The sequence below is a fragment of the Rhinopithecus roxellana genome, chromosome 17 (genome assembly GCF_007565055.1).
Source record: "Rhinopithecus roxellana isolate Shanxi Qingling chromosome 17, ASM756505v1, whole genome shotgun sequence".
Taxonomy (NCBI): domain Eukaryota; kingdom Metazoa; phylum Chordata; class Mammalia; order Primates; family Cercopithecidae; genus Rhinopithecus; species Rhinopithecus roxellana.
This window is the reverse complement of record NC_044565.1, coordinates 57,186,797-57,199,217: the sequence shown is the minus strand read 5'-3', so window position 1 is coordinate 57,199,217 and position 12,421 is coordinate 57,186,797. Positions and strand designations below refer to the sequence as shown.

At 38.5% G+C, this 12,421-nt stretch overlaps 1 protein-coding gene across 2 annotated transcripts in view; it reads left to right on the top strand.

Annotated features, from left to right (window-relative positions):
• The window catches only part of NBAS (NBAS subunit of NRZ tethering complex), a 459,930-nt gene that overhangs the window by 94,636 nt on the left and 352,873 nt on the right, over nt 1-12,421 (top strand). For both annotated transcript variants that reach the window (XM_030921163.1, XM_010354668.2), the window contains exons 17-21: nt 3,478-3,629; nt 4,204-4,344; nt 4,599-4,677; nt 10,202-10,306; nt 10,657-10,793. In XM_030921163.1, the coding sequence (XP_030777023.1) occupies nt 3,478-3,629; nt 4,204-4,344; nt 4,599-4,677; nt 10,202-10,306; nt 10,657-10,793 (614 nt within the window). The remainder of the gene's footprint in view (nt 1-3,477; nt 3,630-4,203; nt 4,345-4,598; nt 4,678-10,201; nt 10,307-10,656; nt 10,794-12,421) is intronic.

Sequence of the window (12,421 nt, the reverse complement as noted above, 5' to 3'; positions counted from 1 at the left end):
TGCCAGAAACCACACAGTAATTTAAACCGGGAAATTTACAATATGCAGAATTATTTTCTAGTAACCAGAAGTGAACTATAAAGGATGTGAAGAGAACGCTAAGGAATACCCTAGGGCTGAAGGGACGTATCCATGGAGGGAATGAACTTGGAAGGGAAGCCCCTCCCCTAGGCTGGGATTCAGACCCATTGGACCAGGAGTGGTTGCAGCATGTAGGATGGAAGAGAAGTTCTCTGGGTTGCCTTGAGCCAGGGCTGGTCCACAGTTGCCAGGGTTGGCAGTCGGGGAGATACGGGATGGATAGGAAAGCTGGACGCCTGCTTCTGGGGGGCCAGTGAGCTGAGGATGGGGGCCAGAAGACCCCAGGGACTATCCAGCAGGAAACCCCTACCAGCATGCATGTGGCTCAAGGCTGGTAGATAATTAAGGAATCATGGCCAAGACTGGCAAGAAAAAACTGTCTACTCCTTAGGCAGCCTTATTGTGGCTTCCAGTCTGGGAAGCTTCTCTCTTTGGTGCGTGGGAGATTCACTAGAAAACAATCTGCCCACGAGAGTGCCACTGAAACTCAGTGGGAGGGTGTTAACAGAGGGAGGAAGCGGGGAAGTAAGTGCCACTTGATGTCCCACACATGCCTTGTTGGTGGCCAAGCCATAGGAGCAAGAAGAAAAGAACCAAAGCACATCAGGACTAGAAAGCAGAGCCTCTTCTTTTGCAGTGGCCCTCCAGCACCCAGAGCTTAATATTGTGTCAACTGCAAATGAGATATGCTATCACAGAGCTGGCTTTGAGGGGAAATTTGGAGCTGAGAGGCAATAAATAGGTAACATATATGAAAACTGCCAAATACGCCTGTTTAAAACTTAAGTCTCAAAATGGGATACTTCCTGTTACCTGCCTCCCGTAGTTAAGATTAATATGCAGTCTTGTCTCAATTAGTTTTAGCCGCTGCAACAAAAATATCAGACTATGTGATTTCAACAGCAGAAATTTATTTCTCACAGTTCTAGAAGCTGGGAAGTGCAAAATCAAGGTGTTGACCAATTTCATTCCTGGTGAGAGCACTCTCCTGGGTTGCAGGTGGATTTCTTTCTTGCTGTGTCCTTATATGGCAGAGAGCAGAGAGAGAGGCAGCAAGCTATCTCCTGCCTCCTCTTGTGAGGACACCAGTCCTGTCATGGGGCCTCCACTCTCATGACCTGATTGCTTTCTGAAGGTCTCATTTCCAAACATCATCACTCTGGAAATTAGTTTTTCAACATGTGAATTTTGGAGGACACATTGATTTCATAGCAAGCCTGTATGTTTTAACCTTTGGCATCTTTGTAAGAAAGACTTATAGTTAGACTCATGGCATACTTTAAAAATGTTGGGACTGCTGATCCTAACATGTAGAAAGGAAAATACCTTTACACTGTGGAAGATTGTGGGAAACACTGGGAAAATTTCATGATGATTATTTCCCTAAAAGTTTTGTACATTAGTAATTAAAAGTAAAAATATAACATGAAAAAGTTGTATGGAAGAAGATGATGCATCAGCCAAACAGGATGATAAACTTAACATTAATACAAGCAAGATATCAGAGGTGAAAGAGCATGAGAGGTAATGAAATGGAAGAAGACAAAGTTACGTGTATTTTCTTTAGAAAATCAAAACACTAATTCTGTATTATTTTTCTTTCTTGTTTTGTAATCTAAGACAATGAGCTCATGAGTTCATGTATATCTTTTTCTGGGATGCAGTAAAGGACAGTTTTTATCTCTGAAGGAGTTGAGGGATGTTAAGAGAGACAAAACAAGTACTTTTCTGGGGAGGGGAATATTTTGTTTAGTTAAATAAATAGCCAGATAGCCAGTTAAGAGCAAGAGCACTACGCTGGGGACTGCGAAGGAGTACAGGACAGGCATAAATGTGACTTCTGCTCATAGGGAGCGTATTTTTTTTTTTTTTTTTTTGAGATGGAGTTTCACTCTTTTTGCCCAGGCTGGAGTGCAACGGTGCTATCTCCGCTCACTGCAACTTCCGCCTCCCTGGTTCAAGTGATTCTCCTACTTCAGCCTCCCGAGTAGCTTGGGACTGCAGGCACACGATACCACACCTGGCTAATTTTTGTATTTTTAGTAGAGATAGAAGTTCACCATATTGAATATAACTGACCATATAAATAGATTTCAGATAAAACTCCAGAAACCCAGTGAAGGTAGTGATTATTATTATAGATCTGGTAGTGATGGAAGGCTTTATATAGTGAAGATGTTTGGAGCAGGGATTTGGAAGGATTTAAAGTAGACCTTCTTGAGTGAGAAGGAAGGAAGACATTCTTAACAGGACAGATGGTATGAACGAATGAAAAGACATTGAGCATGATTTATGAGGCCCGTGACTAAATCTGTTTTATTCACTGCTGTCTTTCCATGTCTACTTCAGTGCCTGGTATGCAGTAGGTGCCCAGTAAACATTTTGTGGATAAATGAGCTCTGTATATCAACCAGTTTGCTGGCACTGATATTTGACAATAGTGAACGTTGGGAAATATGATTAAAAATATATATTGATTTGGGTTCAGGAGGATGTGGAAAGCTTGTGATGACTTAGGCATTTATCTACTGTTGTGGATTTCTGACTGTGGAAGCACAGAGGAAGATGGTGTAGAGAGGATCGGAGTGGAAGGAAGGTAGGAAACCTTGCTCAGAGCAGGGGACTCCTGCAGTGTCCTGGATATTTTGTGTTGATGGTTTAGACTGGTATGGAGGCTGCAGCTGTGGCAAAGGGAAAGTGAATTAATAAGAGACATTTGAAGAAAGAACTGATGGGAGGCGATATATAAAGGATCCTAGGGAATGAGTCAAATATTAATTGAAATTTGTAACCATAATAGCTCTTTCTAGGAAGAGGGCAAGTCGGGGATTTTGAATGGAGTTGGAGGAAGCAGTTGGGAGGGAGGAATAGGACCTTGATCTTTCCAAAAAACAGCGTATCATGACTTTTTATGATTAAGTTATTCACACCCTGGGATATATTTCACGGTCAAATAAATACAAAACTTTGATGGGCTCATTTGTTAAAAGTTAAACATGCTTATTAATTATGGCAGAATGTATCTTCTCTTTCTGCCTTATTACCTACTCTATTATACAGCCACAGTGCAAACCAAAGGCAATTATAAAAGTTAGGAGAAAACATTTTATATTACCAAAAATGAGTCCTGAGCTTTCTGTTTCTGTATGCTCACACTCTAATGTAGCTCATTAGAGGAAGAAAGCAAGCAGGTAAACTCACACTCCCTGCATCCAGTTGTAATCACCATTAGGGAATTGGCTGCCTTTCTTTTGAGTTCCTCTAGCAGCTCCCTGTGGCCAAGGTCCTAAATAGCTGTAATACATTAGATATAGCTTTACAATTCTGAAGGCAGTTGTATTGTGTTGTGAGATGTCATGGATTCTTTAATTCCTCTGTTTCTTCTTTTATATCCAGAGTAAAATAAAGAAGCGATCCTGGGTTCTCCATGAGTGTTTGGAAAGAGTTCCTGAAAATGTGGATGCTGCGAAAGAACTGCTTCAGTATGGATTAAAAGGCACAGACCTGGAGGCTCTTTTAGCAATAGGGAAAGGAGCAGATGATGGCAGGTTGGTTATGGAAGGAATTGGATTCAAAGTAAAGGTGACTTTGTGAGAACTTTTGTACTGAGACATTGGACTGGGTAAACTTTTCTTTAAGTTATTCTGTACTGAAGCAGTTGCTTTTGATCAATACTTTCTTATCTGAAGTCATTGCTCATCAGGCATTTGGAACTTTTTAAAAAATATAAATATGAGAATATATCTGAGAAGTAAATAATTAAAATGAGACTGACATTATTACCATTTGAAGATCTTAAGAAGAAGTGATTCAAATAGCAAACTCTGGACATTTTCTGCATAGGCTGCTTTACCTTGAATGAATGTAACCCCACATCTCTTCCTAAATAGTTTTCATTTTCATGATTTTTAGATGTCTATTTGTGATAATGACTGATGACTTTTTGCCCATCTGTGGATATAATGAATGATCACTTTGTTTACAATGGCAAAAGTTTTTTTCAAATACTTCCTTCTGTTTTTGTGGAGATCAGTAATTAAATCAGTCAAAATAGGAGAAAGCTTTTCACAGCATGAAGTTTTTAAAAATGATGAAAATATATTTGTTCTTTTATACTTGCAGATTTACATTACCTGGTGAAGTAGACATTGACAATATCTCCTACGAAGAACTTTCACCACCTGATGAAGAGCCTGCCAAGAATAAAAAGGAGAAGGAGCTCAAGAAGAGACAAGAACTACTGAAATTAGTGAACTTTTCCAAGTAAATGATTTGTTACTGTTCATTTGATACTTTCTTTAAAATAGTCATTGCAGTGTGTTCCTTACTAGTGTAGTAATTAGTCCAAATTATTTCAGCAACTTAAATCAAATATACTTACTATTATCTTACCCTTGTGCTTTTCTGAACTGTTTCATGAGTTTTGGGCTCAGTGGAGTATTAATCATTTTCATTGTAACTCCTAGAGAAATAATTCTGTGTAAATATAAGTGGCCTAATATAGTTATTCAAAACAGGTTGACACTGGAACAAAAGGAACTTTGCCGTTGTAGAAGGAAATTATTAACCTACTTAGATCGACTTGCAACATATGAGGTAAGGAATAATTTTTATCGAACCAATTATGTTCATTTTATCTGTCATTATAAATGCTATGGCTGCCCTAATATCGGATATTCTTGGTCTTTAGAACTATTTCTCTGGGAAAAATTGATTTCTTATAGAAGCATGTTCTCTTATATACTAGTTTTGGTAAAAATTAGAGATTGCGAAAGCCAGAAGTTGTTTTGTTAGACAAGGGAATAGAAGTGCCTTAGCCATTTTAGTGCGTTTGTGTTTCTAGATTTATAATCTTTTTCATTTACTTTTATATTTTGATTTTAAGATAATGGCATATAACTTTTCCATACCAGATTTCAGTATATACTAGGTTTTAATGTGAATATTTCTGACTCATTTTATTTTAATGATTTTTTTTTTTTGAGATGGGGTCTCACTCTGTTGCCCAGGCTGGAGTACAGTGGCATGATCTCAGCTCACTGCAACCTCCGCCTTTTGGGTTCAAGCGATTCTCATCCCTTAGCCTCCTGAGTAGCTGAAATTACAGGCGCATGCCACCAAACACGTCTAACTTTTGTGTTTTTTTAGAGACGGGGTTTTGCCACGTTGCCCAGTCTGGTTTTAAACTCCCGGACTCGAGCAATCCGCCTGCCTCGGCCTCGCAAAGTGCTAGGATTATAGGTGTGAGCCACTACGCCTGGCCTATTTTAATTATTTGTTAGTGGGTTGAATTTACGTGATTGACCTTTGATCCTAATTAGGGCTGAAGTTAGATATTTGAGCTTAAATACTTCACATTTGGGTCTTCAGGGACACAAACATAGATGTCCCCATCTTGGGCATTTCAGTAGCACTCTGTAGTTTAAGACCAACTTACATATTGTTAAAAGTGTAAGTGTAAGTCAGCCACATTTCAGTAAATATACGTAGGTTAGATTGCTTTCTTACATGACTCTTGTAGCAGAAGTTCTCCATATTTTAAGGATTTTCATTTTAAAGTTTGACTTCACTTGGAGGTTACTTTCTTAGTCTGTGTTCTGCCTCCCTTTTGTGTGTGTGCCCCTCGGCTCTTGGCACTGGCACACAGTAGGCACTGTATGTTACATCTGATAATGTGATGCTTGTCCCAAGAACATCTGACCATGCAGGCAAATGCAGAAGTCTTCGATTCCCTCATCCTGCTAATATAATTGAAATGTTTTTAAACAAAATACTGAAAGAGGGCTGTGGTTATTAAAAAAAATTGGTAATGACTATATCATTACCATTTATCATTGCAAACAAGTTACGAAACATTCTTAGTAGTTTCATTTATAGATACAGTTAGTTTGGCTGTTGGATGATCACATTACTTTAAAACACATCATGTTGATATGCCTGAGTTCTGTGATGTTTTGAGGTAATATATTAAAGCCAGTTGTGAATTGCAGAAGTCTGTACAGATACAATTATTTTCATACTTAGCCCTAGTTTCTCTAATGATATCTTTTTTAAAAAGTGCCTAAAATGTTCAGTTTGACTATCCAGTTACTTTTTTTCACTATTTTTTATTTTTTAATTGCTATTCCCTATATGACAGTAGTAAGTATATTTATTATTATACTGTAACAGTAACATTTAAAGTATTTGTTGAGCTTACTGTTTTTAGAGAATTCAGCAAAATTCTTGAAAAGTAGGTGAATTTGATGAATTTCACTGTTAAAATTTAGTAATGAAAATATTCAGATATAATAGCTAACTATTAGATAGTAGTAGAGATAGGCATTGCATTTTAATCACAGGACATGGCTTCTTTTATTAATACTGTGATAAATGAGATAAAAATGAATTCATTTAAATTTGACACGAGTGCCTCCTCAATGCAAGATACTGTGCCATTGCGAGAGGTAGAGAAAGGAACAAGGAATGGTCTTCATGGAGTTCACATTGTATAGGCATTAAATGCTGATAAGAAAGGTATGGAGAATTGATGAGGGAACATAATGAAGAAAAATGTCAAATTCTTCCTGGGGATGTCTGAGACGACTCCACATAGGAAGTAATAGCTAGCCTTTCACAAAAGGAAGGCAGATTTCAGGGGCTAGGGAGGACCATGAGGGGGACGTTAGAATGGAGTCTCCTTACAGTTAGAGATTTGTCTTGTTTGCTGCTGTGTCTCTGAGCTCTGAATGGTTCCTGGCTCATTGAAGGGTTCAGTAAATATTTGTTGCAAGAACCAGTAGGTAGGAGAATACCCTTAAGAAATACCAACACATTCTTTTGAGCACTTAACTATTTGTCAGCCGTTGTCTTATGAGATGGGTACTATCAGCTTCTCAGTTTTATGGATATGAAAACTGAGGCTTAGAGAAGGTAAGTAATTTGTCCAAATAAATAAGAAGCAAGGATTTGTAATCAGGTCTCTCTGGTGGGTAGCCCATGCTGATAATCAGTGTGCCGTGTAATGGCCCAGTGGCATGAAAGCAAGTGTCATGCTGTTGAGTAAGTAAGCTAGTCAGGGTACAGGATGGGGAATGTGAGGGGTGGCACAGAACAAAGGTGGGAAGTATGGTTAGAATAGTTTGTGGTCATGTTTGGAAGGGCCTCCTGCCATGTAAGTAGTTGAATTGAATTTTTGTCAGAGGCTGGGCGTGTTTAGGAAAGAACAAAAAGGAGAGGAGAGGAGACTGTGGCTGTGGGCCACCCTTTGAAGAAGTTTTACCGTGAAGAGGGGCAGAGAAGATGGTGGTATCTATAGCAGGTGTTTAGAATAGAAGGAAGAAGTATTGTTTTTATATTACTGGGAATGAATAGTAGAGGGTGAGGAGGACTTTATGGAACAAAAGAAAGAGAGGATACTTGCTTGGTTATAGAAGTGGAGTAGAAATGGGATCCAGGGCATCGGTGGGATTTTGAGGCTTTTTAGGAGCAGAGATATGTTTTTTTCTGCTGTAACTGGAAGGAAGGAAAATCTTATTACAGATACAAGTAGCTTTGTAGTTTTGGTGAGTTGGAAAAATGAGGAATTTCTCATCTAATAGTGTCCACAAAAGGCGAGGTTTTCAGCTGAGAACAGGGGCTGAGGAATAGGGTGTTGGAAGTCTGGAAAGAATGACAGTTGTGGAAAAGTTCCTAACAGAGACTAGGAAATAAAACTTCTTCGGGAAATGTAGTAGCGTTGATGAGCAGCACTAATTATCTGTTTGAATCGTGTTGCCTTGAATTTATCAATTTTTTAGCTTTTTATTATAAAAAACTTCAGTCACTCAAAGTAGTATAGAGAAGAGTGGTGTGATGAGCCCGATGTGCCCATTGCTCAGCACCAACCATTTTCAGCATGCACCAGTTGTATGTGTCTTTTATTCTTCATTTTTCTACTCTTGCCTTCCCCTTTTCACTGAATATTTTAAAGCAAAGCCCATATATCTTATTTCACTCTTAAATATTTAGGTATGTATGTCTAAGAAGGACTTAAAAAACTGGAACCACAATGATATGATTATTTCTAACAAAAGTAGTAGTAATTCCCTAATAACATCTGATACTCACTTTGTCTTCAGATTTTCCTGGTGCTTTTTTTTTTTTTTTTTTTTTTTTTGCATTGGTTCATTTGAATGAGGATCCAAGCAAGGTTGAGGTTTTGAAATTAAAATGGGAACTGTCAGCTTGGTTTCGTGACTTATCTTCAGTGACTTCATAGCTTGTGTTCAGGGATCATAGCTGGGTTTGACTGGTTAGGGGATGATTTGCTGGATGAGTGCAATAAAGGGAAAGAGGCCAGGGATTAAGAAGCCCTTTTATAGCTGTGGACCAGGCACTTTAAGCTGATTAGAAGGAATGAGGGACTTTGAGGGGAAATGGAAAGTGAACAAAGAAGTAGAGTGAGTGGAAGCCTCTGTGAGGTTGAGGAGTAGTTGAAATGCTACTTAGTGTGTGAGTAGGAAGATTAGGCATGGTAATCAGAGTCGGGGCTAGACATTGAAGTGTTTCACACAGTGTCTTTTGATGATGATAGACATCCAGGGTTTTGTGACAGGATGTGTAACTGATATGAAATAGAGAAATAATTGTCATGCATGAGGAGTCAAGGAACTGAGAGCTTTTTTTGTGAAACAGGGTCTTGCTCTGTTGCCCAGGCTGGAGTGTAGTGGCACAATGATAGGTCACTGCACTCTTGACTTCCTGGGCTCAAGCTGTTCTCCCATCTCAGTCTCCCAGGTAGCTGGGACTACAGATACATGGCACCATGCCCAGCTAATTTTTTTTTTTTTTTTGTAGAGGTGAGGTCTTGCCATCTTGCCCAGGCTGTTCTCAAACTCTTGGGCTCAAGCGATCCTCCCACTTCAGCCTGCCAAAGTGTTGGGATTACAGGCGTGAGCCACCGCGCCTGGCTAGAACATTTGTGAAATACTTTTCTTCTTTTGGTTTCCATGAGTATGCATTAAATTCTTTTTCTCTTTACTTCTCTGACTGTTCCTCCATCTACTTTTCAGATGCAGGTTCCCTTTTCCTTGTTCATTCTTTAAATAATGTTGTTCCTCAGGCTCTTTCAAACTCATTCTGTTTAATCTCCCTTGGAATAATACTTCCGTATTAATAACCCTGTGCCATATATCTCTAACCCACATTTTAGTCCAGAACTCCTGACCTGTGTATTCACCTGCTCACTGTGTAGCTCCTTTTAGACATGCCGTAGTTGCCAACTTAACCCATCTGCAAGTGAACTTCTCAGCTCTCCTTCCTTCCTCCTCCCTCCTTCACCTCCTCCACATCTCCTCATTCTTCTCTTTCCTGTCTCTGTAAATTAATTCAGTCAACAAATATTTATTGACTATTTATAAATGTGGTCAGAAGAATACTGACAGGCAGTGTGCTAGGAATCTGGGATTCAATATTAAACATAGCGGACATGAGCCCTAAGTCGTACTTTGTAGTGGGGACACCTACGCTTGCAATTCCAAGGCTAATTTCTCGTTGTCTTTTATGTTTCAGCTTGTGGGCCACTTCTCTGTCCGCCCAGAACTAGTTGTGGCACCTTACTGAGTATTTCCCCTCACCTGTTCCTGGTCTTTCCTACTAGATTTTAAGCTACTTAGAGGGTGGGAAAAGTGTATTATTCATTGTATCACAGTGCCTGTCACAGTTCCCTTAGCACATGGTAGTGGCACTCAGTAAATATTTGTTGAATGAATGAATGGTTCAATCTGCATTTGACATAGGTCACCCTAGCAGTGGTAAAATTAAAGTTCACCTACAGAGGTTCAGGTGCTCATAATACATTATCATGCATAACTGTTGCTTATTTTTACCCAGTGGTTGATTTTAGTTGTCCTGATGTAATTAACTCAATTTTTACTGCCTATTTCATTTACTTCGGGATTAAAAAAAATAACATTTATTAATATAGCACTTTTCAAAATAAAGGCAAGAATGCAAATGTGATACTTTAGTTGACAATTGATGGTTGGAATTAATTAATTCCGGCCTTATTTATTTAGGCAGGCAGAGTTGTAAAGGTTTTTCATATTTTCTTGTCACCCATATTTAAAAGCCTTTTCATTAAATCACTGTTTCCTCTCAGGAAATCCTAGGAGCGCCTCATGCATCTGAACAGAGATATGATGCTGAATTCTTTAAGAAATTCAGGAATCAGAATATTGTTCTCTCAGCTAGAACTTATGCTCAGGTAATTTGCTTTTGGTAAATAAAATAATTATGGTTATTAACACTCTCTAAATCTTTGAGCTGTGCAGTTAATGTTATTGTGTGCATATATTACATTTTCTTTTTTGTTTTAATATTAATAAGTGTAGGGAAAATTTTTAATTTAATATCCATCATTCTGAGTTTTAAAAATAAATAATTTTCATAGCCTTAGATTGAGAAACAGGATATAGGCTAGGAAAAACCAGGGTCATTTCAAAGTGCTTCATATCAGAGCTGCATGACAAAGTTAGTTTTTGAATGTTGTCATATAAAATCACTCCTTTATTTCTTAGATTTGCATTAGAAATTTACCCCTTGCCTTTTGTACAGGAAAGTAATGTACAAGCTCTAGAAATTCTGTTTACTTATCATGGCTCCGACCTGCTTCCTCATCGCCTTGCGATTCTTTCCAACTTTCCAGAGACGACTTCTCCACATAAATATTCTGTTTTGCTGCCCGAAGCTTGGTATGTGACTATGTTAACAGAATTTTACCTTCTTTCTATATATTGATAATTTTTTGTCATGCTGAACACCTTAAAATTAAAAAAAAAATTTTAATGTAATATATTTAAACTTTTTTCCTGATAAAAAATTAAGTTATTATAAATGGTCCTGAAGCCAAAGTGTTTCTAGCATAACAGGATTACCTTAACAAGCACAACTTTTTCCTTTTTTTTGAAAGCCTCCTGATTTTACTTCTTTGTATTTAGTACGTACTGTTTTCTGGTTAAGAACAGGTTTTAGGATAATACATGTCTGAGGTAGTTGTATCTTTTAGAAATTGAAGTGTGTTTTTGACAGTATTAGATGGGAAGACCCAGAAACCCAGGGATACTGCATCTACCTTTTCTTAGCAACCCTTTCTTCATAGGAAATACCACAGGCACAAAGACAAATGGGAAACTGAAATATTGCTTTAACCACTAGACTAATGCTCCTCCTCTCAGTTCACGGCAATTTGATAATTGGGTTGCAGCATGTGATATAGTGTCAAAGCCTGTGTTGGAACCATTGAGTCCCTATATTACCACCTGGTAGTCTTCCAGAGGCCAGAACATCTGTTCTTGAGAATAAAGGAGAGGGAGTACATTTGTCTCACTGATAACTCAAAAACAGGTAGGCCATTTGCCCCAGACCTGAATGGCCCCTGGGAGAAAACAGGAGGGCTGAGCATACTTTGCTTAGGTCAGTTACTGAACAGAGGCAGAAGACAAAAGAGAAAGATGACACATCCATTTGTGTGAACTTTTACCTGCGGTGAGCTAGCCCACTGGTAAGTGTGGCTCAATGGTTAACTACATGATTTATCTTTTCTGCATTTGAGTTACTCATTTTTAAAATGGGTTGACAGTCCCTGTCTTACTTACTCACTTTGCATATTTTTAGTAACACCAGAATTGATAATTATTATATCTGGGTGCTAACTATAGTATACTGTAAAGTACCCTGTAGTGCACTGTTAAGATAATTCTGACTGAAATCATTTTTACTAATTTCAGCTACTGGAAACTTACAGTGCTAAGAGATGGTATTCAAATTACGGGGATCATTTGGCTTCCTCATTCCTCCCTTGCTGCCTCCACTCAATATCCTATTTCTAGGCATGGGTATTAATGATGATGGTCGACATGTATAGAGTAATTACTATGTATTTGGCACTTATTTATTTCTGGTCTTCAAGTAATTTGGTATTATCCTGTTATTACAGAAAGCTGAGATTTACAGAAGTTTAGTAGCATGCTGAAATCTATATATGTGCAGCCAGAATTTGAACCTGTATTTAAAGTTGTAGATCAGTAAGCACTGAGAATATATTATAAACTCCTTAGTTTACATTAGTGTTAGTCCTTGAAAAGTAACTCTTTGTTTTGATAAAAATCAAGAAAAAGGACTGAGCATGGTGGCTCACTCCTTGTAATCCCAGCACTTTGGGAGGCCAAGTCTGGTGGACCACGAGGTCAGGAGATCAAGACCATTCTGGCTAACATGGTGAAACCCTGTCTCTACTAAAAATATTAAAAATTAGCCAGGCGTGGTGGCGGGTGCCTGTAGTCCCAGCTACTCAGGAGACTGAGGCAGGAGAATGGTGTGA